General features: G+C 34.3%; 4 protein-coding genes and 1 long non-coding RNA gene across 7 annotated transcripts; 3 read left to right on the forward strand and 2 right to left on the reverse strand.

Annotated features, from left to right (window-relative positions):
• Positions 1–2,384: 2,384 nt before the first annotated feature.
• LOC102624621 (MLP-like protein 423) lies at positions 2,385–3,429 on the reverse strand. Its single transcript, XM_006483734.3, has 2 exons — positions 3,104–3,429; positions 2,385–2,928 (listed from the first exon to the last, which is right to left on the reverse strand). Exons 1-2 carry the CDS (start codon positions 3,291–3,293, stop codon positions 2,654–2,656), a joined length of 465 nt encoding a protein of 154 aa, XP_006483797.1. The 5' UTR covers positions 3,294–3,429; the 3' UTR covers positions 2,385–2,653.
• A 1,618-nt stretch (positions 3,430–5,047) lies between these two features.
• On the forward strand, positions 5,048–8,379 carry LOC102624330 (probable serine/threonine-protein kinase PBL28). Of its 2 annotated transcripts, none has more exons than XM_015531980.3 (8): positions 5,048–5,188; positions 5,574–5,685; positions 5,790–5,977; positions 6,157–6,355; positions 6,431–6,594; positions 6,694–6,798; positions 7,736–7,858; positions 7,963–8,379. In XM_015531980.3, exons 1-8 carry the CDS (start codon positions 5,153–5,155, stop codon positions 8,197–8,199), a joined length of 1,164 nt encoding a protein of 387 aa, XP_015387466.1. In that variant the 5' UTR covers positions 5,048–5,152; the 3' UTR covers positions 8,200–8,379. The 2 variants fall into 2 exon arrangements, with proteins under 2 accessions (XP_015387466.1, XP_015387467.1); XM_015531981.3 differs by lacking the exon at positions 5,048–5,188 and adding an exon at positions 5,275–5,453.
• On the reverse strand, positions 8,174–10,595 carry LOC102624043 (uncharacterized). 2 transcript variants are annotated; one of them, XR_008054324.1, is made up of 4 exons: positions 9,871–10,595; positions 9,018–9,323; positions 8,670–8,819; positions 8,174–8,195 (listed from the first exon to the last, which is right to left on the reverse strand). XR_008054324.1 is itself a non-coding variant. In XM_006483732.4 (3 exons), the coding sequence occupies exons 1-2, from the start codon at positions 10,521–10,523 to the stop codon at positions 9,053–9,055; spliced, it is 924 nt and encodes a 307-aa protein (XP_006483795.1). In that variant the 5' UTR covers positions 10,524–10,595; the 3' UTR covers positions 8,597–8,819; positions 9,018–9,052. The 2 variants fall into 2 exon arrangements, 1 of the variants encoding a protein (XP_006483795.1); XM_006483732.4 differs by lacking the exon at positions 8,174–8,195 and having other exon boundaries at positions 8,597–8,819.
• Positions 10,596–17,341: 6,746 nt separating this feature from the next.
• On the forward strand, positions 17,342–19,461 carry LOC107177673 (uncharacterized). Its single transcript, XM_052439218.1, has 3 exons — positions 17,342–17,469; positions 18,179–18,742; positions 19,162–19,461. The coding sequence occupies exons 2-3, from the start codon at positions 18,208–18,210 to the stop codon at positions 19,203–19,205; spliced, it is 579 nt and encodes a 192-aa protein (XP_052295178.1). The 5' UTR covers positions 17,342–17,469; positions 18,179–18,207; the 3' UTR covers positions 19,206–19,461.
• Positions 19,462–20,234: 773 nt separating this feature from the next.
• On the forward strand, positions 20,235–21,654 carry LOC107177696 (uncharacterized). The gene is made up of 3 exons (XR_001508658.3): positions 20,235–20,536; positions 20,761–21,324; positions 21,407–21,654. It is a non-coding gene; the product is annotated as an uncharacterized LOC107177696 (long non-coding RNA).
• Positions 21,655–23,027: the final 1,373 nt, after the last annotated feature.

Genomic DNA, 23,027 nt, shown 5'->3' on the forward strand with positions numbered 1-23,027 from the left:
ATTTGGGTGTGAAAAAGAAATGAAAGAATAACAGTGAAGGATTTTGCAGCAGGTTTTAAGATATTTAATATTATTTATTTATAATTTTCAACTATTTATATTGATACCAATATTACAAATCTATAAAAACCTCCTCCACTCTAAGTCTCCAACAACCATGTTATGTGTATATATATATTTGGTTGTTTCTTTCATGGTTGAAAGTTTTCATATAAATTTATAAAATGTGAAAGTCTTGAGTGGTACTGATATCATGCCACCACGTCGTCACCTTACCATCCAATTGAATGACAACACATATACACTTATCACAAAATTTAAAATAACCAACATTACGTATAAGTATGTGGTGGTATGTAATTAGATGATGAGGTGATGATGTGGTGGAGTCCCTACCATCTAAAACTTTCTCAACTTCCATTAAAGCCACGACACTCACAAAATTTTGGTCAAATATTATATTTTTAAGTCCCTCAAAATTTGTAAAATAATTTCACATTTACTTATTTTAATAATTTCTTTATTATTTAGATGAGTCAATATGAAGTCGCATAAGACCCCTCATCACAATTTATCATTTATTTATTAAAAAAAAAGATCTAAGAAAGTTAGGTTAGAAGGAGTCAACGGTTTGCCTTTGCCACAAGCCGGTGGGTTAAATTTATAGCCAGCACAAGTGCAGAAGGTAGGCCAAGGATTTAATGCGATGTCTAATGTTGTAAATGATTCTGTGTAAAATTAAATTACTGCACGATGTCTATAATAAAATGATTATGTGTCAAATTAAAGTGCTGGTTCCATAATTTCTATGCCTTTTTGACGAATTTTCGCATCTCACCACACTGTCTTTTGGGGAAATAGAAAAGCTTGGTAATTGAAGTGATATGTATTGGAAAAAAAAAAAACAAAAGAAAAAAAATATTATGTTAATTTCCCACTTCCAGAGGCAATTCCGATCTCCCCGTACCCATCCCCGATATTTTGCGTATGTCCCCGTTCCCATCAGAATTACTTGAGAGAATCTTCATCCCCTCCCCGAATAATAACAGGGGATCCCCGAGGGTCCCCGATCCCCGAATAACTAATACATTATTTTTCAATTTTGAGTTAATCATATTAAAATAAAAAATTCAAATAAAAGTAAAGTTCGAAATATATCTTAGATTAATATCTATTACAAAAGTCACATACATTAAATTAGTAAGTAACGCAACATGCAAGGAATACAAATTTTTTTTACAAACTATCATGAAAAAATTAATAGTTTAATACAAAATTGTTACAAATAAAATCGAATTTAGATTCAAAATTAACTTTTTCAATGGTGGCGTGGGCACTTTATAAATGTGGATTATTCCATTTACAACACAATAGTTAAATTGGAGCAAATCAAAAGTAAATATTAGATTAGATTATATTAGATTAGATATTAAAATTGTGATTCGCTGTGGGCAATTATAACATCTAAAAATAAATAAATAAAATAGCTTTAAGTTTAAAATATTTAAATAATATTAAAATAAAAAAAAATATTTGGCTAATCTACTCGGTCTTTTTAATGTCCTAAATAAAAATTTAAGACTTTAATTAGTTAATTAGGCCTAAAAGTTTAATAATATAAATATTTTGATATTTTTTATTTTTACCAATATTTATAATTTTATAATTTAAATTTTATTATTTATTTACTAGTAATTTTAAAAAATTAAAATAAAATTAAAAATTAAAAATTAAAATGGGGGAAATGGGTAGGGGATGGGGATTCCACCTCATCCCCGTCCCCTCCCCGAATAAGAAATTGGGTATGAAATTATCCCCATAACCTCTCCGAATGGGGAAAATCCCCGAGAGTACCCGTCTCCGTGGAGATTTTTGCCATCCCTACCTCGGATACCATAATAATTCTATAAAGAGAAATCATGTAAATAGCAAAGGAACAATGTTATTACACACGGAAAATTTTTCAATTCGGACGAGTTTAAATCAATTGTAAAACGATAAAAAGGATAATCTACATATTTTAAACTCGTCCTAACATTTATTTAATAAAATTCAAAATTTTCAAATTGAAATGTAACTCTATTACACACTTGTACATAAAAGAAATTTTAAATAACTACTTCTCTGATGATAGATAAAATTATAAAAACTTATCCCAACAAGGCATCCTTGTATATGTTGCCGCGTTATTCAATCTGATCATAGAAGAAGAAGTAAATAAATAAATATAACAACAGAGAAATGCCAGTATGCCACCTATTGATATTGAAATCATGAGTTGAATATATATATATAATTGATGGTGATGCTAAGGTTCTGAGTGGACATAGTTATTGGTTTTAGTAATAGGAATTAGAGAGTAGAAACTTTGACGCTAATAATAATTATCTGAAGCTCAGCTTTTATTTAATGAAGCAATATATAAATACTAATGGAGGTAATTAAATAGTAGCTGGCGGAGAAGCTCTTACTCCTTACCAACTCACAATACAGAGACATAACAGAATAAACAATGTATAGAATACATAGCGGAAGGTAATGACTCCACATTCTTAATAATATTGTTATTTTAAAAGTCCAACAACACAAGCACAAGATTAATACATGATATATATGCAACGTAAGTGCGTGCTTAGGCAGCTTTTGCTCCTAATTAATTGGCCTTGAGAATATAGTCATCCACTTCCTGAAAGTTCTTGAGTGCAAAGTCCTTGATGACGCTTGGATCGGGAACATCATCGCTTGCCTTTTCAAACTCACAAGCCCACTTCACCAAGCTCCCTTCCCCCTTCGGATTAACACTCACGATGCCTTTGAAAGCCTTGTAGTACTTCAACAGGTCCCCATCAATTACCTTGTAAGTAACCACCTTGTTTGCTTCATCTACATTCTCGATCTTCTCTGTCGATACCTTCACAATTGGAGAACCTACATATGCACCACGTACGACAACAGAATATTACATTAGAGCAGCAAGAGTATAATATATATAATAAGTATAACACTTATTAAGAGGTACTCAAATTAATTAAAGAGGAAGATATTAATTAATTATGGATCGATGTGACTTAATTAGGCAAGATACGAGGGTTTTAAGTTTTACCGTCAGCATAAGTGATGAGACGCACAGAGCCAGGGGCCTTGCCGTCGCCCTCCAGCACTTGGATGCTCTTGTAATCGTGAGAGAATGCCTTGGGAAACAGAGTGGTGGAGTCCCTAATGCTTCCCCAGAATTTGTCAGCCGATGACTTCACCTCAAGCTCGACTTCAAGCTTCCCACCTGCAGAAGCCATTCTCGATTTGTTGTGTTGAGATGGATGATCAGACTGATGTTATTAGCTTGCTAGCAATTGCATACACGTATGTGTTTTATATTATATGGTACTAGTGCTAGTATATATATAATAATTGTTGTTGTTGTTGTTGGCTGAGTGCATTATATTAAGTTTGCTAGCTAAATAAGCTATGACAATCTCAACTGCCTTATCGGCCTTGTTGAAATCTTATGTGAAATTCATTAATTTCATCACGATGACACGCTCAATTAAGTTGTTGCAGTCTGGCACGTACTAATGAATAATGCGGCCATCTACATTTCTTTCAATTTAATGTGATGTCCAAGGAAGTAGGCAGCGAAAATAATAACTTTGGTTGAGATTTAAAGCCCCAAGGCCATATATATAATGGATGACTCAAGCTATATTTTCTTAATTTTTCTTTTTAGGTGTGAAAAGTTGACAACTCCTCAATTGCAAAAAAAAAAAAAAAAAAAAAAGATAGTATAAGCAAATAACTTCGGTATTTTTAGTAGGCAATAAATCGACAGAGTGTTGCAATTGAATGTAGAGATGCTATGACTTTCAGTCCATGGTGTACGCACAACGAGTTAAAGAAGAATTGACGTGTCAAATGTGTGGTCAAATTCACTTCATCACGGCACTATAACTCTGTGTTTTCAAAATTAAACTTAAGAGTATATTTAATGAGTAATAATATAGTCATAAATTTTTATATAAATTTATTTTATACAAATTGATGTGCCATGATAAAATTGATTAAATTAAATATCTCTTGACCCACATTATTTATTTTTATTATTTTATATTTTTATTCAACCAATAAATTGATACCACATCAATTTATATAAAATAAATTTATAAAAAAATTTGTGACTATATTATCACTCATATTTAATTTACTTATGACTTCTGTCTTAAGGGAGGGAGAGATTGTAGTTTAATTTTTTTTAAAAATAAAATAAAATATTTTGCGATACTGAACTTCTAAGGGAGTGTGACGAGAACTTGGGTTTACGGTAATTGGCAAAAGACAATAAATCCGGCTGCATGCAACTGACTGTCCTGATACTTTGAAATATAGCATTTCTAGTTTAATAATAATTCCACTATTTATTGAATCAAACAAGGATTCGGCTTTTACCACTAAGAAGCATCATCGGTAGTTTAAATGTATCTGAGCCCGCACCAATTATCATCATGTGATTTGCTTTCAATTATTTGGAAGAATGTATCTTAAGAAATAGGGAGTCATGTTATCATAAACAAAACAGGTTGTTAAAATTTGTTAGTCGCTATCTTTCATTTAATTTTAACCACGGATATCAGAGTTGCCCAATCTAATGCTTTAGGGCAAACAAAAAGGAACACCCATTTTTTTAAATTGAATTCATGAGCGAGCTTCCATCAAGAAGCCATACAAATTAAAAAGGACGGGCTGATCGTTTGCGAGCAAGAACTTAAATTTGAATTTCAAGAGCTCTCCGTCTCCGACCCCGAAGCTATCCGTCAAATTCAAGTTAGGTGAAGGAATAGCTTGAAAACAAAATATTGTTACATCAGGTCCCACGTCAACAGCAATGAAATTTGATTTTTATTTAATTTATTTATTTATTTTTTCCTTGCTTTCTCATCATCAATGCCAATGGTGATAACATCATGGTTGTAGAATGATAAATTTCACCATACAAAATTATAATAAAATTTCAAATAATTAAAAAAAAAAAAGGAAAAAGAAAAGAGAAATCAAATGAAAGCACCCTCTCAACGGCTACCTTACAATTCTTTCCTGACAAAGCTTGAGCACGAAAATTAAAAAATGGAGGGAGAGATTGTAGTTACCATTTCACTATCAAATGAAGCAAACCCCACAAAGCTTGCTCATTCGAAAGGTAAGCGAGTAAGCAATGCAACACAATTACCAACTTTACCTTTATTTGGCATTTTTCTGTTTCTTCAAGTACGTCTCTCTTTGTAAAATATGGTTGTTGGAAAGTCTAGTTGAGTATTCTCTAATCTCACTAGCTCTCTATACAGATGATTCTCCTCATACTATTACCAATTCACTGTTTTTTCATATATTATTAATAATCCTTTCCATTCCTCTTCAAATTTTGCTTTTGCAATTTGCATGCATGAGTTCCAAATTCACAACTAGTTAAGGAGGCTGTGATATTATTTTTTCTCCTATTTCCAGGATGTTTATGCAACTTCTCTATCCAATCGTCAGTTTCATGTAATGATACAATCTGTCACTGCAATTTTTTTGTTGAACAGAGAGAAGTTTTTCGATTCAAAGGAGGAGTACGAGCTGTGATTATGCCTTTCGGGTTGGTTTCCGCATGGAACAAGCGCAGACGAAGCAAGTCCCAGGATCAGACAGACCCTTGTAGGTTTTTCTCTCGTTGTTTCTTTTTTCTTTTGTTTTTTTCTAATGGTAGCCATCAAATATTGTTTTTCTCTGTTTGAACATCTACTTCCCCTGCTTCTCAGGGGTTTACAAACCTGTGGAGCACTGGAAACTCGAAGATCAACCAACCCAACCCCAGAAAAGACATCGTGGATCATCAGTATTCACACTCAAGGAGATGGAAGAGGCGACATGCTCCTTTAGCGATGACAATTTTCTTGGGAAAGGGGGGTTTGGCCGAGTTTACAAGGGCACTCTGCGGTCAGGAGAGGTATTGCAGCACATTATCTAATCATATTTCCTTCAATGAAGACACCATAAGTCCACTTGCAAATTCTTAAAAGGGACTTCTGATATAAAAAATACTACAATTCAATAACACTGCTTAAACCATAGATATATAAGAGTAAGAATAGTCGACACAATTTTTTACCCATTTGGTTTCCTAAGGTGGTTGCAATCAAGAAAATGGAGCTGCCACGATTTAAAGAAGCTGACGGGGAACACGAGTTCCGCGTAGAAGTTGATATCTTGAGCAGACTTGACCATCCAAATCTGGTCTCTTTGATAGGCTACTGTGCAGATGGGAAGCACCGGTTTTTAGTATATGAATACATGCAGAAAGGGAACCTACAAGATCACTTAAACGGTTGGTTTTACAGACAAAATCAGATTTGCCTTACATCTTCCTCTGAACATTTAACAATCTGCTATTCGATGCTAGGAATTGGGGAACCAAAGATGGATTGGCCTTTAAGGCTCAAAGTGGCACTTGGAGCAGCAAAGGGACTTGCTTATCTTCATTCAAGTTCTGCTGTTGGGATTCCAATTGTCCACAGAGATTTCAAATCCACCAATGTTCTGCTAAGTGCCAATTTTGAAGCAAAGGTAAAAACGTTGGACGATTTTATCATGATTAGATGTAAGTTGTAGGTACTGTTTACATTGTAAATTACAACACTAAACTGCATATTCTATTATTCTTAGATATCTGATTTTGGCCTGGCAAAGTTGATGCCAGAAGGTCAGGAGACCTATGTGACTGCTAGAGTTCTGGGCACGTTTGGCTACTTCGATCCTGAGTACACATCGGTAAGTCTCCGTGTTACAAAGATTATTTTCTGGCTCCAAAACATGTTCAAAGGTGTTCAATATAATCTTATTGGTAATTCCTGTCCATGCCGTATAAACTACACATGCATTATCCACAACTATCATCATGAGGGTCAATTTTATCGTTACACAGTGCATGAAGTTACCTACATACAGACATAAAAATATATTTGATGGCAATTAGGCAGGTGAGACATATGAAGATAAGTTGCTTGGTATGAACAAAAATACGTAGTCGACGAAAATATGAAACAAACTAACTCCCAAGTTCAGTGTTCTCAGTACTATATTTGTCAATGCTCTTTAGCATTTTGAAATGAACATATTTCAACTCCTAACAAGAACAGTAAATAAATATGCATAAGCATCTCATACTCTTCTTTACCAAACAATATAGAAGACTTGCTAGTTAGCTGCTCTGACTTCCAGCTGGTCTTGCATATTTAGAAAAAAGTAGATGGATATTCAAACATTGCTATGCCTGGATAGGATGGAATCAACTGACGGCTAGTCAGCTACCAGATGCTAGATAACTAAAGTGAACTAAAAGTATTATTCTGTTACCACCTAGAACAACTACAGTTACATTGTTTTCCTAAAGAAGTTAGTTAAAGAATGACATGCTATTATCTGAAATTGCCTTGATTCTTGTATTTCAAACTGAAAATAAAGTAATAGTTTAATATATTCAGAAAATATAGTCTTGAATTTGAACCACTTACACATGCTATTATCCAATACGTTTCAAGCATGACCTTTAAATAATTTACATCATATAATTTTCAATTAGCATGCAACAGAGCAACCGACATAAAATTATCCATAGAAGACTCTGGACTTAGATGTTAATTTTTCAGCTACTAAGTTTTATCAGCACAGCAATTCTGAATTTTTGACACGTTTCTCATGGTGACAGACAGGGAAACTCACCTTACAAAGTGATGTTTATGCATTTGGTGTGGTTCTTCTAGAGCTTTTGACAGGACGGAGAGCAGTTGACTTAAATCAAGGGGTAAATGATCAAAACCTTGTACTACAGGTAGGATAAAACTGTAATCCCAATGATTCTGGATTTCAAATTTCATGGACACAGGATATTAGATGTCAAGTCTGTCAAATAACAAAATAGTGGTTCTTTTTCAGGTGAGACACATATTAAATGATCGAAAGAAGTTGCGAAAGGTGATAGATCCGGAGCTTAGCCGAAGTTCATACACCATGGAATCTATAGCCATGTTTGCCAATCTCGCATCACGCTGTGTCCGTACTGAGAGCAGCGAGAGGCCCTCAATGGCAGAATGTGTAAAGGAACTCCAGTTGATTATCTATACAAATTCAAAAGGATTGAATATGCCCTTGCATGCACTCAGAATGGTCTGATAAACCAAAATGTTATATCAGAACGCAACTGTTATATATAATAAATATTCTTTGTTTTTTATGGGATTCTTGAAACATGGAATCTGAGGTGCATAGTATCAAAATGAAATTATTTGATGAGCAACCAGAAAAAAAATTGTGGATGAGCTTTCATTATTTATAATCGAAGAAACTTATGAGCGTAATTTTGTGGTATAACGGAAAACAGAGAAATTAGTAAAGTGAATTACCAATATTAGTTACAGCTGTTTCTACGAGTTAAATACTGTTCTAACTACAATAACAGGAAATATGTATTCTGTACTTGAATAAATCTTTAATGTATTTGTATTTTTTGATCAAGTTTAGTGACTAGAGAAAAAGATGATTTCCTATTTTCAAGTTGAGACTCAAGATATACAGTATGTAACCTGTGTATTTAAGATTGAAAGAATAACAAGGAACAATAATCTCTCAGTCAATGCAATTACCTGCAACAAAGAGATATCTTCCAAAAACATGACAGGTATTAACAAAAAGACACCAAACCATCTGATTGACCTCCTCCTAGTCAGAAATCAATCAATTGGAAGATCATCACAGCCTGGTTGGACTACATCCTGGACGTGGAGAATCCAAATCTGAAATTGGTAAAAATACAATGGAAAGGAAATTAGGAAGAACAAAAAGGACCATAAACTGAAAAGAGAAAAATGTAGTCTACAATTTGTACATTGAAAACAGTGAACCAGAGAAACGGAGACTGACTGTTGCAGCAGAGCACGAGTAGCCGAGTACTATTAATGACAGTAAAAACATGCGACAGGAAGTGCATATACCTTGGAAAAATTATGCTGCAATTCCCACATATCCATTATGAGGGAAGTTCCTCAACAGACCCAGAGACATCAGATTCTGAGGGATGGTCAACAACTGGAAGTTTCTTGCACATCAAGTGCTTGCGTCTCTGCAGCGTCAACAGGACGATGATATTATCTGTCTTAACAACACTGTATCCTGCTTTTGTGTACATGTTAAATGGAGCTTCATCAATCATTCTGCAGTGCAAGTACACCTCTTTTGAGGAACTCATCTGAGATATTAGCTCCTCACTTGCCTTCAGAAGATGCCAACCAATACCCCTTCTGGAAGTTGAAAACTAACACACTTATTAATTAATCCAGTCTGCTCAATAAATTGTACTGTAATACTAATGAATTGACTAGTGGTAGCTGCCAGAAAATAACCGCGTAATGTAGAAATGACAAGACTGCCAGAGTGATATGGAATAAGATGAACAAGGATAAAGAGGAAACCATGACAACTATTACCAGCCATTCAATATTGTAAAAACAATTCTGTGGCCATCAGATGTAATATTTGCAATAAGATTAGAAAATGATGAAAATCAAGTGTTTAGTAACCACACGATTGCTATAACCCCTAAAGTAATGCATAAATTAATTATAGTTTCATATTCGACCACAAAACCAATGCATAAATTTCTACTTGTTCTCAGACACAACTTTAATTAAGATTGCGTTCGCATTATAAATTCATTGCATTGTTGACATATAATCAGATAATCTTGGGCACAAGATTTCTTCAATAAATTTTTATTTTTTATTTTTCACAAAAAAGATAGCGCAAAAATTAAAAAAGAAAAATTGATGAAAGCAAAACCATAAGTACCTTCTGCGCTCCTTTCTAACAGTCATGTTACAAATATAAGGTGAATTCTTGGGCGGTGTGGGCGTAGCAGGCGAAGCATTAGCACCCCTTTTATCAAAACAAACCTCCACAGTGCCAGCGAAGTCAACATCTTCCCCGCTCTCACTCTCTCCTTTCCCTCGATAGAATCCAATAAGAGTAGCAGCATGCGGCATCACAGCTCTTCTCTCAATCAAATACTGCTTCACGAAGAACCTCAGCAACTTGTTATATCCCACAGGCAGCAACATTGACTCAGAAAAAGACTCGGCCAATAAACTCACGGTTCTATCCATCTCTTCTGGCCTCATGACACGAACCCACAAAAACCCAGATTGTAATTCTTGAAAATGAACAAAATGTTCAAGGGTTTTAAGCTTTTCAAGCTCTTCATTGGTTAAAAACCTGCCTGTGCTAAATGAATCCTCAAGAAAAGAAGAGGCTGTGGTGGCGGCTGGAGAAGAGGAAGAGTGGGAGAATGAGAGAAAGTTACTGAATTGACAATGGTTAGATTTGTGAAGAGGAAAGTGAGAGTGTTTCGTGGAGATTATCGGAGAAGCGGGTGCTGTTCCTGTTTTGTTGTGGTATTGTTGGGGATCCAAGGAGAGCGAGAAAGAGAGTGTTGCAGCAGCCATCACCGCAAGTACAAGCTAAACCGGATTTGGTTTGGCTTTTTTGTTGAGCTGATATTATAATTTTTAATAACATAAATAAAATAAAATAACAGTCTCAACTCTCAAACAACGTTCCTTTTACACGGCGCTTTGCGCCTTTGCCTTTTGCATTTTGCATTTTGCTTGTACAATAACGACGTCGCTTGTATGCGCCAAAAACAAACGACTGCGTTTTGTTTGTGCAAAAGCTGAAAATAAAATACTAGAAAACTAAACTCATCCAAAAATACACCACTCGTCTCCCGTTTTGTTTTGAACTTTGAAGTATTACACTTTCATCTCACTCTCGACTCACGTTGACGTTCTTTTAATTGATGATAAAACTATTAAATAAATAATTTCATGAATTCTGCAATTTCATTATCCAATTAATAAATCACACGAAACTAAGTTAATCAACATCATTTCCTTCATAGGAAATCTATATTCTTACGTGTCAATCAAATCTTTATTTTAAAAAATTAATATGTGTTTAGAATAAATGCACGTTCAAAGTATTTTTTTTTTTTTTGTGTACAAATAACTACAATTACTTTTTGTGGTTGAATGCATCAAATCTATGCAGTGCGGGTTTTTTTTTTTTATCTTATTCCAATATCTAAGATGGAAATCGATGTTAAACTGTTTCATGAGCAACACATGTTCATGAGAATATAGATCAACACTACTGAAGGGGTTGGATTTTTATCTTTACACGTATTTGTAACTTGTGGAGAAACTTGTAATGATATGTTGGCCTTAAATTCGACGAGATGGATACCTAAAAAAGTCACTATAATGCTCAAGTTAGAGTTTGATTAAGGATAAAGAATGAAAAAAAAAAAGATGAACTCTCTCTCTAGAATGAACAGTATTCTTGTTTGGTCAAGAGACCTTCTTCTGTTATAGATGAGTCTCTATTTAGAGATGATGAGTGATGTGAATTTAAGATTTTGCTTTAAATCCTCAACCTTATGACATGTTTCATCCATCATTTTTGCACATGTGGAGGTGAATTTAAACGTAGAAAATAATTCCGCACGTGCATATTTTTCCTTGGGTATTATTCCCTCGCAATAGTTTGGGTGTTATTTCCCCATAATAATTTCTCTTTATCAGAGAGAATGGACACGTGGTGTGGTTTGGTGCCTTTGGAATATGACACCTATAACTAAAAACCTTTTTATTACTCTCATGGTGCATTTACCAATTGGTGATAGGAATAAATTGAAATCAGAATGAACTAGAATCAAAATGAATTGGAAAGAGAATAAAGAATAGTAATAAGAACAAGTTGTTTACTTAAACTATATGAATTAGAATAAAAATAAATTGTATTCCATTTATGTGATTATTTTGTTATAAAATCAAAATGAATTGTTTCAAGTTGTTCAAAATCTTTAGTTTTATTTGTATTATTATTATTATTATTTAAAAAATTATTATTCATAATAACATAAGTAATAATAATAATAATTTTTAATAACAACAATAATAATGATAATAAAACTATTAACAACAACAACAATAATTATATAACGAAATTAGCATGTGGTGGGATTCTTTTCTTTCTTGTGGTATCAAATGATTTTCTCTTAAACGAAATGCGAGTGATCGTTAATGCCTGAGCATGAGTATTAATTATTATTTAGTGTATACAATACAAAATCCAGCTGGTGAAGAACAACTTCACTGCAAGATTGATGGCTGCCAATCCGATAGCGATTGCAAGACCGGCGACGAGTTTCCGAGATCGATGACAACAAGTGCTGCTGGGTTTTGTTGGAATTTGATTAGTGTTTGCCTGATCTAATACCCCAAGAACAGTTGTTACACACTGATTAATGAATCAAGAACCTATTCACAGATAATCAAAGACAAACGAACTTGAAAAAACAACTAAAAATGATGAAAAAACAGGACAACAAAGTTATAACGGTTCAGCCATGGTGGCTTCCATCCTTTTTGAGAACCACAGCTACGACTCCCATTAATACAAATCAAGATACAAGTTTTTTAAGAGAATGTTACAAGGAATACCCTGAATCAAAACACAGCGTACAAGACCCTGTATAAGGCCTTTCTCATAGATTTGATGCATTCAGCCATTCTAAGAAACGAAGGAATATCGAGCTTTCTGATTGATATTCGTGAAAGGCCATAAGTAACTCTTGTTCAGAGCAGCTACCTCGACGAGATGAAAATGAGAAAGGCCTTAATGAGATTTGCTTCTGGGGTGACAGCTCATATCCCGCCATCTTTCACTGGTGTTGGGGTGGCTTCATCGTAAATCCACTGACAATCATGTATCTGAATCCCCTTTCTCATAGTGGTTTTTTGGGTTTACAAAAGGCAGTGGTTCAATTACTTCAAGCTGAGGGTTTCCAGGTCAATGAGGATTGCTGCCATGGCGACGACTACAAGTGGATTCTTGAATGTCCTCTTGTTGCGAGATTGCCCAATGATGATGTTTCACGTGCCAATGAGCGTGGTGCTGTCTTTGCCTTTAACAGGGAGGAAGAGGCATATCGGGCGCATACATCCATCATGAACAATAATCAATTAACATAAAAGTTATTATAAAAATACCCTTAAAATAGAATTCCTCTAACACTGAGGTGGATTCTCGTAAGTGCTTTTAGTTGTCTCGGATTCGCCTTTGAATGATTCATTTTTTTTTTCTTTTAATTCAAAGCCACCATAAGACGAGAGGGTTAGGCGGGATTCTTTTATATGTAAATTAATAAAAATAAATAAAAATACATTTAAAATGTGACATGAACTAAAACCTCCAAATTAAGAAATAAAGAGATCGGGCACAAGTAATAAAAGAACAAAACAAGTCAAATAAAATAAAATAAACTAAGGCCAAATCCTATCAAAAGAAGACGAAGAGAAGCTGAGCTAAATTCCATAATAAGAGAGTCTCTTAAGATACTTGCGATCAGTGATTAAAGTGAAATCTTTTTTAAAACCAGAGGTTTATGTGTTAACAACACTAAAGTAGATTAAGATAAAGTCCTACAGTACCCCTAAGCTCAGACAATAGATGATCATTAGTCATGGGATTCTCATCAGAACTAAAATCCTTAGTAAATTTACTGTATTTTTTTTTTGGTCTTATCCACGAGGTATCCTGGGGAGGGCCCCAACTGTGGGAGACACCTTTAAGCCCGTACCACAACCCAGACTAAAAGTCCCCGCTCGAACCGGGAGGCACAGGTTCTCCCAACAAAGGCGACTTCCCTGCGACTCGAACTGGGGAGCAAAAATTTACTGTATTTTAATTCAATTAACTAATTTTGTATAGACTTTATGTTGATTGTATAATAAATACTTTTAAACATTTATTGTATGGAAGTTGTGCAGTATTTAATAGTACTTTCGTTCAGTTCAAATAATTTTCCTCGTTAATTTATTATCGAATTGAAAATTTAAGTAGTTACTTAATAAATATGTTTTAATTAAGAAAAAAATATATTATTCAAATATCGATGAATTAATTAGGACAATCTAATAGAATTAGATAAAATAGAGGAGATATTAGATTAAAGTAGACATGCGCCGTGGTTTTGAGTAATAATACTAGAAACTAGAAAGCTGGCTTTTGTTGTGTGAAATAATATAATTCACTAATTAAGATTAGCCCGCCCATTTCCCCCCCTTTTTTTTTGTCCCGTAGCGTTTTTCTGTAACTAATTCGCAGCGCTTCACCACGGCAAACGGCATCGTATTATGTTATTGCCAATCCTTCTGTTCCCTCTCATTTCAAAAACACCCGCTGTTTCTTCTTCTTCATCATGATTCTCTCCACCGTGTGGAATCTTGATGACGAATCTCTCTAATCTCTATTTCTGGTCGTTGTGGGTTTCTTGTTTAAGAGATAATCGATTTATTGGAATTTTCTTGAATTTCTGTTAGACCAGCTACCTTCATCATCAACTCGACCTTCTTGATTCTTGATTATGATCAGTTTCCGGGGTTTCTTGTTAATTTGGTCGTCATCTCTCAGTCTCTTTCTGTTATTATAGGGTTTATCTTAGCGAAGTTAAGTCAATTCTGCATGTTTCTTTGATATTCTTGTTGATATGGCTGGTAGTGTCGAGATGTATCAAATACAGATTGAGTTTGATGCTAATCTAAGCCGTGCAATCTATAATTCATGGGTCAAACTAAGAGAATCAGGAATCTCGAGTTTCTTCTTTACAAAACTGATCAAAGAAAGGCCTAATATACCATTGTTAAATAGCAACTTTATTGATGTGAATAAAATCAGAAGCGAGTTGATTCGTTTTGGGTTCAAGCGGCCATCGCATGTGCCGATAAATCTCAGTTTTGTTGGCATGGAAGATCTGGATTTCAGCGCGAATATCCTGTCATTACATCCAATTCCAAACACCGCTCTATGTGATCTGCAGAGAGATGTGTGTCAGCTTGTTGCTCAGGCCGGCTCCGAGATCAAAGCGACAACCCCACAATGCCAAATCGCCTGCCATTTGGAGAATCCGCTGTTGGTCCCCGCATACTGGGCTGCCACCTCAGCTCTGACCTCCTTGCCACTGAGAGGATACGCCGCGGAGCTGGCAGTCGTCAAGTATACCTTTTATGACGCTGGGAGAGTTGCAGTGGATGAGGAGCTGGGAATCTTTTGCCCGGCGATTACTTTGAAGCGAGACAAGTTGCTATCCGTGGCATTGCGACCGCCACCGCTACAGGGTAAGTTAATTTTTCACTTTCCAACCTTACTAGTTCTCGTCTCGCGGCTTTTTAATTATTTGGTTTATTTGTTACTAATTTGGGTCATAGACTTTTTGTCTATTGCGGGTTCATTTTATTAAGGTTTTCTCTTAAGATAAACCCAAGAATGGATTGGGTCGAAACGGCTTCCCTGTCACCGCCCTTTTCTTTATTTTGGTTTGCCTTTTACCATATCGGATTGATCAAAATGAATTTGATTTTTTTCGGCTAACACGATCGAGATTAATTTCTGGTTGGATGATGTTTGGTGTTATGTATCGTAAAGGTTCTGAGTCTAACTGTATATGATGTGTTTCTGTGTTTGGAATTGGACGCGTGCATATATAGGCTGCTCTCGTCAAGAAATTTTGATTCAGATGCAATTTCTAATTTCTTTGTTTTGCATGATGTTTATTTGGTGTTGGGACTTGTGACATACAAGTACTATTGAAGTATATATGCCTTTCTGCTGTCTCATGATTTTGTAAATCCGCACTACTAAACAATGTGGACAATTAATTAATATTTTTCCGCACCAAATAACTATTCAATAATTTTAAAGCAATCTACTTGCTGCCTCATATCATATGTTGTTTTTGAACAATCACCTAATAATCTCATATTTCACTTAATTATCAATTTTTCCAAATGCATGCATCAGTACTGCAATTGCTTTCCCTAGACGCATTTTTGAGCATGCACTTATCCATTAGTAGAGCGTACGTGTTATGTTTATATATTCCTGCGTTGTGATTGGAAAGTTGGGTCCATCAAATATATATAGGTCTATAGTTTTTTAAGAGAAAATCTTAAGTAATCATATGGGTGTTTTATTAAATGATCTCATTGGAATTAATGGCAACAACACTTAAAATCCTACTTTAAATTCACACACTCACACATATATAGCAGTATTACTTGCATGATATTTTGTATAAAATTTGTCATTCATCGTCCCAAGGGAGGACCAGAAGTTTTACTTTTCCCACCCTCTTCGCAAAATTCTATCACATGACTCATGGCTTTGTGAAGATTCATCCTTTTTCTCACTTGTGTAATTTGATTGGCAAAAATGTGCAGGAGGATGAAGGAATTAATTGGTTGAATGAGAACGAGGACGCTGGCTATTCGGTTTACTGGCTTGGCATTTCTTCTTTTCTAGATGATAATAGCTAAATTTTTGCTTATTTTGGGGATTTCTTTTTGGTAAGCTTTGAACCTAGCTAGAGTTAGAAATTATCTGATCGGTGATACTACCTTCGTTCTTCATGATGTTTCGGGTATAGAACGAGAAGATTTTTGTAAGCAATCAAGAATCAACGATATTTGTTTCTGTCTTTTGAAAAATTTTTTGTTAGCAATCAACTCAAGTCTCAAACCATTATAATTAATTTACTTTTGGAAAAACTAATCATGCGCTGCACCACTTACTAATAATGCAGGCAAGGCGATCTCTAGGCTTTTTAATCCCACGAAATGAACGCAAATTAAAAAGAGAGCCACTGTACCAAATTCACACAAGAAATGCTTTTCACACCCCTTTAATATCCATATAATACCCTATTTTTGTAATCATATTTCTACTGCTATTGAAAATTATACATACATATATATATATATATATATATATATATATATATATATATATATATGAATTTAATTAAATTAAAATGTCCTTACAAATCATGAAGACCTAACTATTTTTGAATCCTAATATAAATATATTTAATTTTGTTCGTAAAATCAAAATAATTGTTTTGAAACAACTAATTTATTATCAAAAGCATGATATAATTTAATTTATTTATTCTAAATGTTAGTAAAATTTAATTTTAATTCTATTGTATTTCATGTCCTTTCTTGTAATTTCGTAAAAGAAAGAGATTTAAAAAAAATTAAAAATGGATTTCTTAAGAGTTTGATAGAAGCCCCACTCTTCACACAAAAATCACATTTTACAGCGGTGTAATGAGAATTTACGTGGGTGACGTGGGTGGACAGAATCGAAGCCCAATCTATTTTGAAAATCCCCGCCCTCTCTCTCTCTCTCTCTCTCGCTCCTTTTTTTTTTTTATAATAGGAATGAAAATAAATAAATTACACGTGAAAAAATTGGAAATTATATAAACCCAAAACCACCCGAAAACCAAACTCACCGGCCATCGCACTGTCGCTCACACTCACACAGCTGGTAAGTTCCTCTCCTCTCGCAGCTTTGCTTCCTCCTCTCTCATCTCGTTCAACATTTTAATGAATGGTGTGCTCATTTACCTGATAATGATAATCTAGTAACTAATTTATTCATAAATGTGGCCAATCTGTTCTTTTCAGTTGTCTCTACATCAGAATATTTGTTACTTTTTTTTTTGTATTTCTGTATTTCAGTTGATTTAGGTTTTTTTTTTTTTTTTGTGTTTCGTTTTGGATCTATAGTGCTTTTTTCTGTCTCAGACGAGAGAGATTCTGGATTTGCGCCATTTGTGCCTCTTTGGAATTATTTACATATTATATTATATTATTACTCAAGTTGTGGTGGTGCTCTGTGTCAGTTCTCTTGAAAAGCTATAATCCTATCTAGTTCTTAATGTTAAAGACCTTTCTATTGGAACGTTAATGCCGATATATTATTATAGCATGCATTTTGATTGCAATTTACAGCCATGATTATTGTCTATCGATTCTTGTGCTACGCATGAAACTTAACATACAACACTTGTAAATAAATGTAAGAATAAATTATCCTACACATGGGATTTTTTAAGCTCTGTTTTCTGATACTATTAGTCTGCTAATTCTCACATTACCGTTATCAGTTACTACTTAATTTGCTGTATCTAATTGTTTTTTTCTTTCCTCTTTTCTTTCCCCTTATATATGCTTGATGATTCTTCATTTATTAGGTCACTTGTGTAAATCGAACTTCAACTAAATGGAATTTGCTGTGGAACTTACTTTTGATGATCCCCTTAAATACCTACTCCGTGATTCAATGGAAATGCTCAATGACCGTGACGTCACTCCTCTTTCTATCGATAAAGACTATGAACCTTACCTCACCCTTTTGGTCACCCGAGATGGTTCCAGGCTTCATAATCTCATGCCACAGTCTCTCCCTCTTCAAGGTAGTTTCCCAATTAGTTTCATTCAATTCGTTTTGTCTCCCAGATTGGACTGTTGCCTCCTTCCTCTCATGTCACCAGAACTAATACAATTCCATAGAAACTTGTTTGAGAAGCTTGTAGCAGAAGGTCTTCAAATTTCTCAGGAATACCACCCTGGATCTTGGACTCCGAATTGCATACTTGCCCAGACTATCCCCGGAGATCTTCTTGAAAATGCTTTCAGGGTAGCTCGTAACCTTGCCCTGCCATTCACTGGGAGAGTGGAGCAAATTCGTTTCGTGCGGTTTCCATCTCGCAATATACTATCCACTTACAACTTTTGGGAGGAAGTACCCCCACCCGGTATGCGAAATTACTTCAATCTTTTTGTTAGTTGTGATGTATATGCATTTTCCTTTCTTTATGTGCTTGCAGTCTTAACCATTCAGGTAGGTCTTTATTCTGGCCATGCTGTTTGCTTACTAAATCCTAAATTGGATCGACACGATGTGGTATATCTCCAAAGATTTAGTTAGAAAATTTATGCAATATCTTTAGGCGTGTTGTCAATTTCAACATGCCTTGTGTATGTGTATTTCAGTGACAGTCCATATGAAATGCAATAAGCACATAGGCTGGGATAGAGGTCATCCTGCATTTTTAAATTGACGTCACATTCCTGGTTTGGATGTGGACATCTTGGTTGCCGTCTATTTTCTCTCTGTTTATAGCACAATAATAATACTATTGATTTTTATCTAAATATTCGGTGCACTTTGCAGTTATTAACATGGATATAGCTGGAGGTGCAGGAAACTTACCCTAGATGAGCAGCTGGTGTTTTAGTGGTAAAAATTTGACTTGTAAACTCACCATTATGATCCACTCATCGTTAAGATGGCTCTCATTGCATATAACTGACAATATGTTCTACTATAAGTAATGTTGTGTTAGTTTCCTTTGGATATATTACAGTCATCAGTTCTATGACTGACTTGTGATAGAATGACCATGTACTTTACTTTCTATGAAACAAATATGGTTGTCAATCTTAGTTCTACATTGCTTACTCTGCAATCACCCGTAACTGCAGATATTTCAGTTTTCTTTCTTTCTTTATTGGATGTGCACTTCACTTGATTGTTTCTTACGGGCATGGAGCCTCTAATTGGTTGGTAGTTTTTGATAATTATCTTAGTTGGTTTTGAAAGAAGTGTTTAATATTTATCTTCAGTTGATGTTGAAAGTTAAAATTGATAATGCCAGGGGATCCAACACTTCCTATCAAAAACAGGTTCCTACACTAATTTTGGCGTTGCCACTTGCCAGTCGGAAATTAAGTTGGAGTTGAATTTCCCTTTATTAGAAAGTCTTCAGTAATGCATTTACTAAGAATACTATGGAACATGTACAGAAAGATTTTCTAGTTAATTATTAATAATACTTAAGAGGCAGCAATGCTTTTTTTTTAATTTTTTTTTTTAACGAAGACTGTTATATTCCTCAGTAAATGAGCATACAATTTGCTGAAAGCACAACACGAATTGAAACTTCTTCAAAGATGGGAGGAATGGAATACACAAGGGTGTTTAGATCATTTTTTATTTACAAGATCTGTCAAATTTAATCAATAGGTTAGTTTTTTAAATTGGATACTTAGAAATTTTAAGTTCAAAACCTAACAAGTGATATAGACGTTAATTCTTAGTAGTTGAATATGATTAAACAAAACAAACGAAATAATAGGGATTCAGCAGCGGTTTCGTTAGAAGAGATTGTTCAATTGGACCTCACATTAGTTATTAAAGAGAAGTTACTGAAATTTATAATTAGGATAGGTTCCTGAAAAAAACACAAACAGAGGAAGAGAAAGGAAAAAAAAAAAAAGTTATTGAAGTTTATAATGAGGATAAATTCCTTAAAAAAACGCAAACAGAGGAAGAGAAAGGGGTAAAAAAAAGAAAAGGAAATTACACCCAATGCCATGTATGTAATTTTGATTAAATTCCGAGAAGTAGAGAAAGACAATGAAAGTCAAATTCCCACGTATATATTTATATGGATAATGCCAAGACCCCAAACCCTCATTAGCCGTCGCGCTCTTACAGAGTTACAGATCCCGCAGGCAAGTTCACCTCGGCCTCAGTCCCTCGAAAGGTGTGATTTTTATTTGTAAACAAGAACCCATTAATCTTTTCTTTTTTTTTCAAATACTGGTCTGGGTCTCTCTCTGTCTCTTGTGTTCAATTATTGCATTATTCAAGTTCTTTTTGTTATTGTAATTTGAAAGAACTTGTCGTAACTGTTAGAGCATGCATTCATTACAGTTTGTCCTCCAGTGTTTCCTTCACTTACACTTTCTTTTCTTTATTTATTTATAGCCATTCAGAATGCAGTATGCAATCAAGCTGTACTTCGATGATGCTCTTAAATCCAAAATCTTGGATTCAATGAAATTGGTCAGAGAGCTTAACATCCCTAATCTGATCAAACCTGAAGATGAACCACACATCACTCTTCTTGTCACCCAACCTTGCTCTAAACCTGAGGATATCCTTCCTGACTCCATTCCTCTTGTGGACAAGTTTCCCATTTCACTCTCTTTGTTTTCAGTCCTTCCCAGAAAGAACAATCTCCTCTGCCTCCTCATAGCCCAATCATTGAACCTTAGGGAACTCCATGACAATTTGTATGAGGCACTGGCGACAAAGGGTCTTCAAATCGACAAGGAATATGTCCCTGGTGTGTGGTTCCCCCACTGCATGCTTGCCCCGAGTGTGCCAACGGATCGAGTAGGCAATGTGTGTAATATATTAGCTAAAGTGAAATTGCCTCTTCAAGGGGATGTTGAGCATGTTAGATTAGTGCAACTTCCACCAAATTGCACTTAGCTATTATTAATGTTTCCTCTCGAGGAGTCAGCGCATAGTCAATGCGAGCATCAGGTATTGAAGAAGAAAACATTCCTGCATTTATTATTATTATTTATGTTAGAGAGATGACTCCATAAATCTAAATTTGCTCCAGTTATATATTGATGCTCTGGGTGATGTTGCTTTTCGGACGGGATAACACTGAAGAAGTTGGAGGAGTCAACTAAAGTCAGTTAAGGCTCCCTTTGGTTGTTTGTTGGACAACAATTGTGGCTTTAAGTTATAGCTTTAACGTCTTTTATAATCACTTGCAACTACTTTGTAAATTAAGGTGATTTTACGCCATAGTTGTTTGAGGAAAATTTTATATTCGCTTTATTATGTTTACCAAAATTATTATTATTTAAATCTTTATTTACCAATTTTTATCAATTTTTATTTAAAGATAAAAACTTTTGCTTCTCAGTAGCTATGACTTAAAACCACCGCACCACAAATTACCAAATGGAAGTTTGCTCAACATCTTGAAGATTAGTCCTCATGCTTTTGCCTTTTGCTTGAGAATTCATTTGAATTTGATATAATTATCTTTTTGGCGACAAACCGTATGCTTCCAAAATGGAGGTTAATGCTTAATCTTCCTCTTGTCCTTTTAACGATTAAACACAGCCAAATATAGTCGATTTGGGTGGTAACAATCTATCACAGAAATTGCATTAAAAAATAAAAGTAAAACAAACCCACCCCCACCATTTCAACACTTTAGTGCTATTGGATTAGATTAGATTGGATTAAATTGGATTAGATTACATTGCATTGAAATGGATTAACTTCTAGAATTAGATTGGATTAGATTAGATAGAACTAAACTATATTATACATGGTACTGTCTTTTGTTTGGTTTAATGTCTAATAGGACTATGTTAAATTTAATTTAATGAACGAAAACAACTATTTATTTTAGTTTTTAAAAATTATATTATTAATTGCTGAATTTAATAAATATACCGTATGAAGATATGAATAATTTTTTATGTTTAATATTATTTAGTATGTTATACAAGGGGTGAGACTATTTCAATCTTATATTCTTTTCTACACCCCTATTTGAATAAATATTTTTATTAATAAAATCTCTTAAATAAAATAACTTTTAAGGACAAAGTTGGTTTGGATAAAAAAGAAATTATTTTATCAGTTTAATATACAAAAATTCACTTATCAAAATAACTTGAAACGTACTCCCAATTTGTCAACAGACAGTCAAAAGCCGTTTATTTATTTATTTATTCGTTTACTTCTTTTTTTTTTTTTTTCTTCAATCAGGAAAGGATGATTTGATAAACTTATTAACAAAAGGTAAATTTTTTTTTTTAAAAAAAAAAAATCTATAATGAGAATGGTAGGTTCTCAAGGTAACGGGCAAAATGAAAATCTTAAGTAGATGCGTCCATAAATATGATTGAATGATTTTCCAAGTTAAAGAAAAAAATTAGGCAACTGCTATGTTGGAGCGGCTCCAATGTAGAGTAGCCTCCAAAATCGTTGAATGTCTGTAATTAAATTTAAAACAATTGTAATTGCGTGCATCCAACGGTTCTGAAAGCTGCTCTACCTTAGAACTACTCCAAGGTAGCTGATACCAAAAAATTATTGAAGGGGACTACCGGCCTTAAAATTTTAGAGTCAAACTTTTAAATCTTTTCATAGTTTAATCAGAAGGATTTATTCATCTTTCTTAACATCTGTGAATTTTTAATCCAAGAAATTTAGGT

This window comes from Citrus sinensis, chromosome 4 (assembly GCF_022201045.2).
Source record: "Citrus sinensis cultivar Valencia sweet orange chromosome 4, DVS_A1.0, whole genome shotgun sequence".
Classification (NCBI taxonomy): domain Eukaryota; kingdom Viridiplantae; phylum Streptophyta; class Magnoliopsida; order Sapindales; family Rutaceae; genus Citrus; species Citrus sinensis.

Bases quoted from the DNA above. Each gene is read 5' to 3' on its own strand.
- LOC102624621 (XM_006483734.3), bottom strand. From the start codon at position 3,293: ATGGCTTCTGCAGGTGGGAAGCTTGAAGTCGAGCTTGAGGTGAAGTCA. The intron at 2,929-3,103 runs GTAAAACTTAAA...GTGCATATGTAG, and splicing joins TCTCATCACTTATGCTGACG to GTTCTCCAATTGTGAAGGTA.
- LOC102624330 (XM_015531980.3), top strand. From the start codon at position 5,153: ATGAAGCAAACCCCACAAAGCTTGCTCATTCGAAAG. The intron at 5,978-6,156 runs GTATTGCAGCAC...TGGTTTCCTAAG, and splicing joins GCACTCTGCGGTCAGGAGAG to GTGGTTGCAATCAAGAAAAT. The intron at 6,356-6,430 runs GTTGGTTTTACA...ATTCGATGCTAG, and splicing joins CCTACAAGATCACTTAAACG to GAATTGGGGAACCAAAGATG.
- LOC102624043 (XM_006483732.4), bottom strand. From the start codon at position 10,523: ATGGCTGCTGCAACACTCTCTTTCTCGCTCTCCTTGGATCCCCAACAA. The intron at 9,324-9,870 runs GTACTTATGGTT...TTCAACTTCCAG, and splicing joins GTTAGAAAGGAGCGCAGAAG to AAGGGGTATTGGTTGGCATC.
- LOC107177673 (XM_052439218.1), top strand. From the start codon at position 18,208: ATGGAATTTGCTGTGGAACTTACTTTTGATGATCCCCTTAAATACCTA. The intron at 18,743-19,161 runs GTATGCGAAATT...TGCACTTTGCAG, and splicing joins GGAGGAAGTACCCCCACCCG to TTATTAACATGGATATAGCT.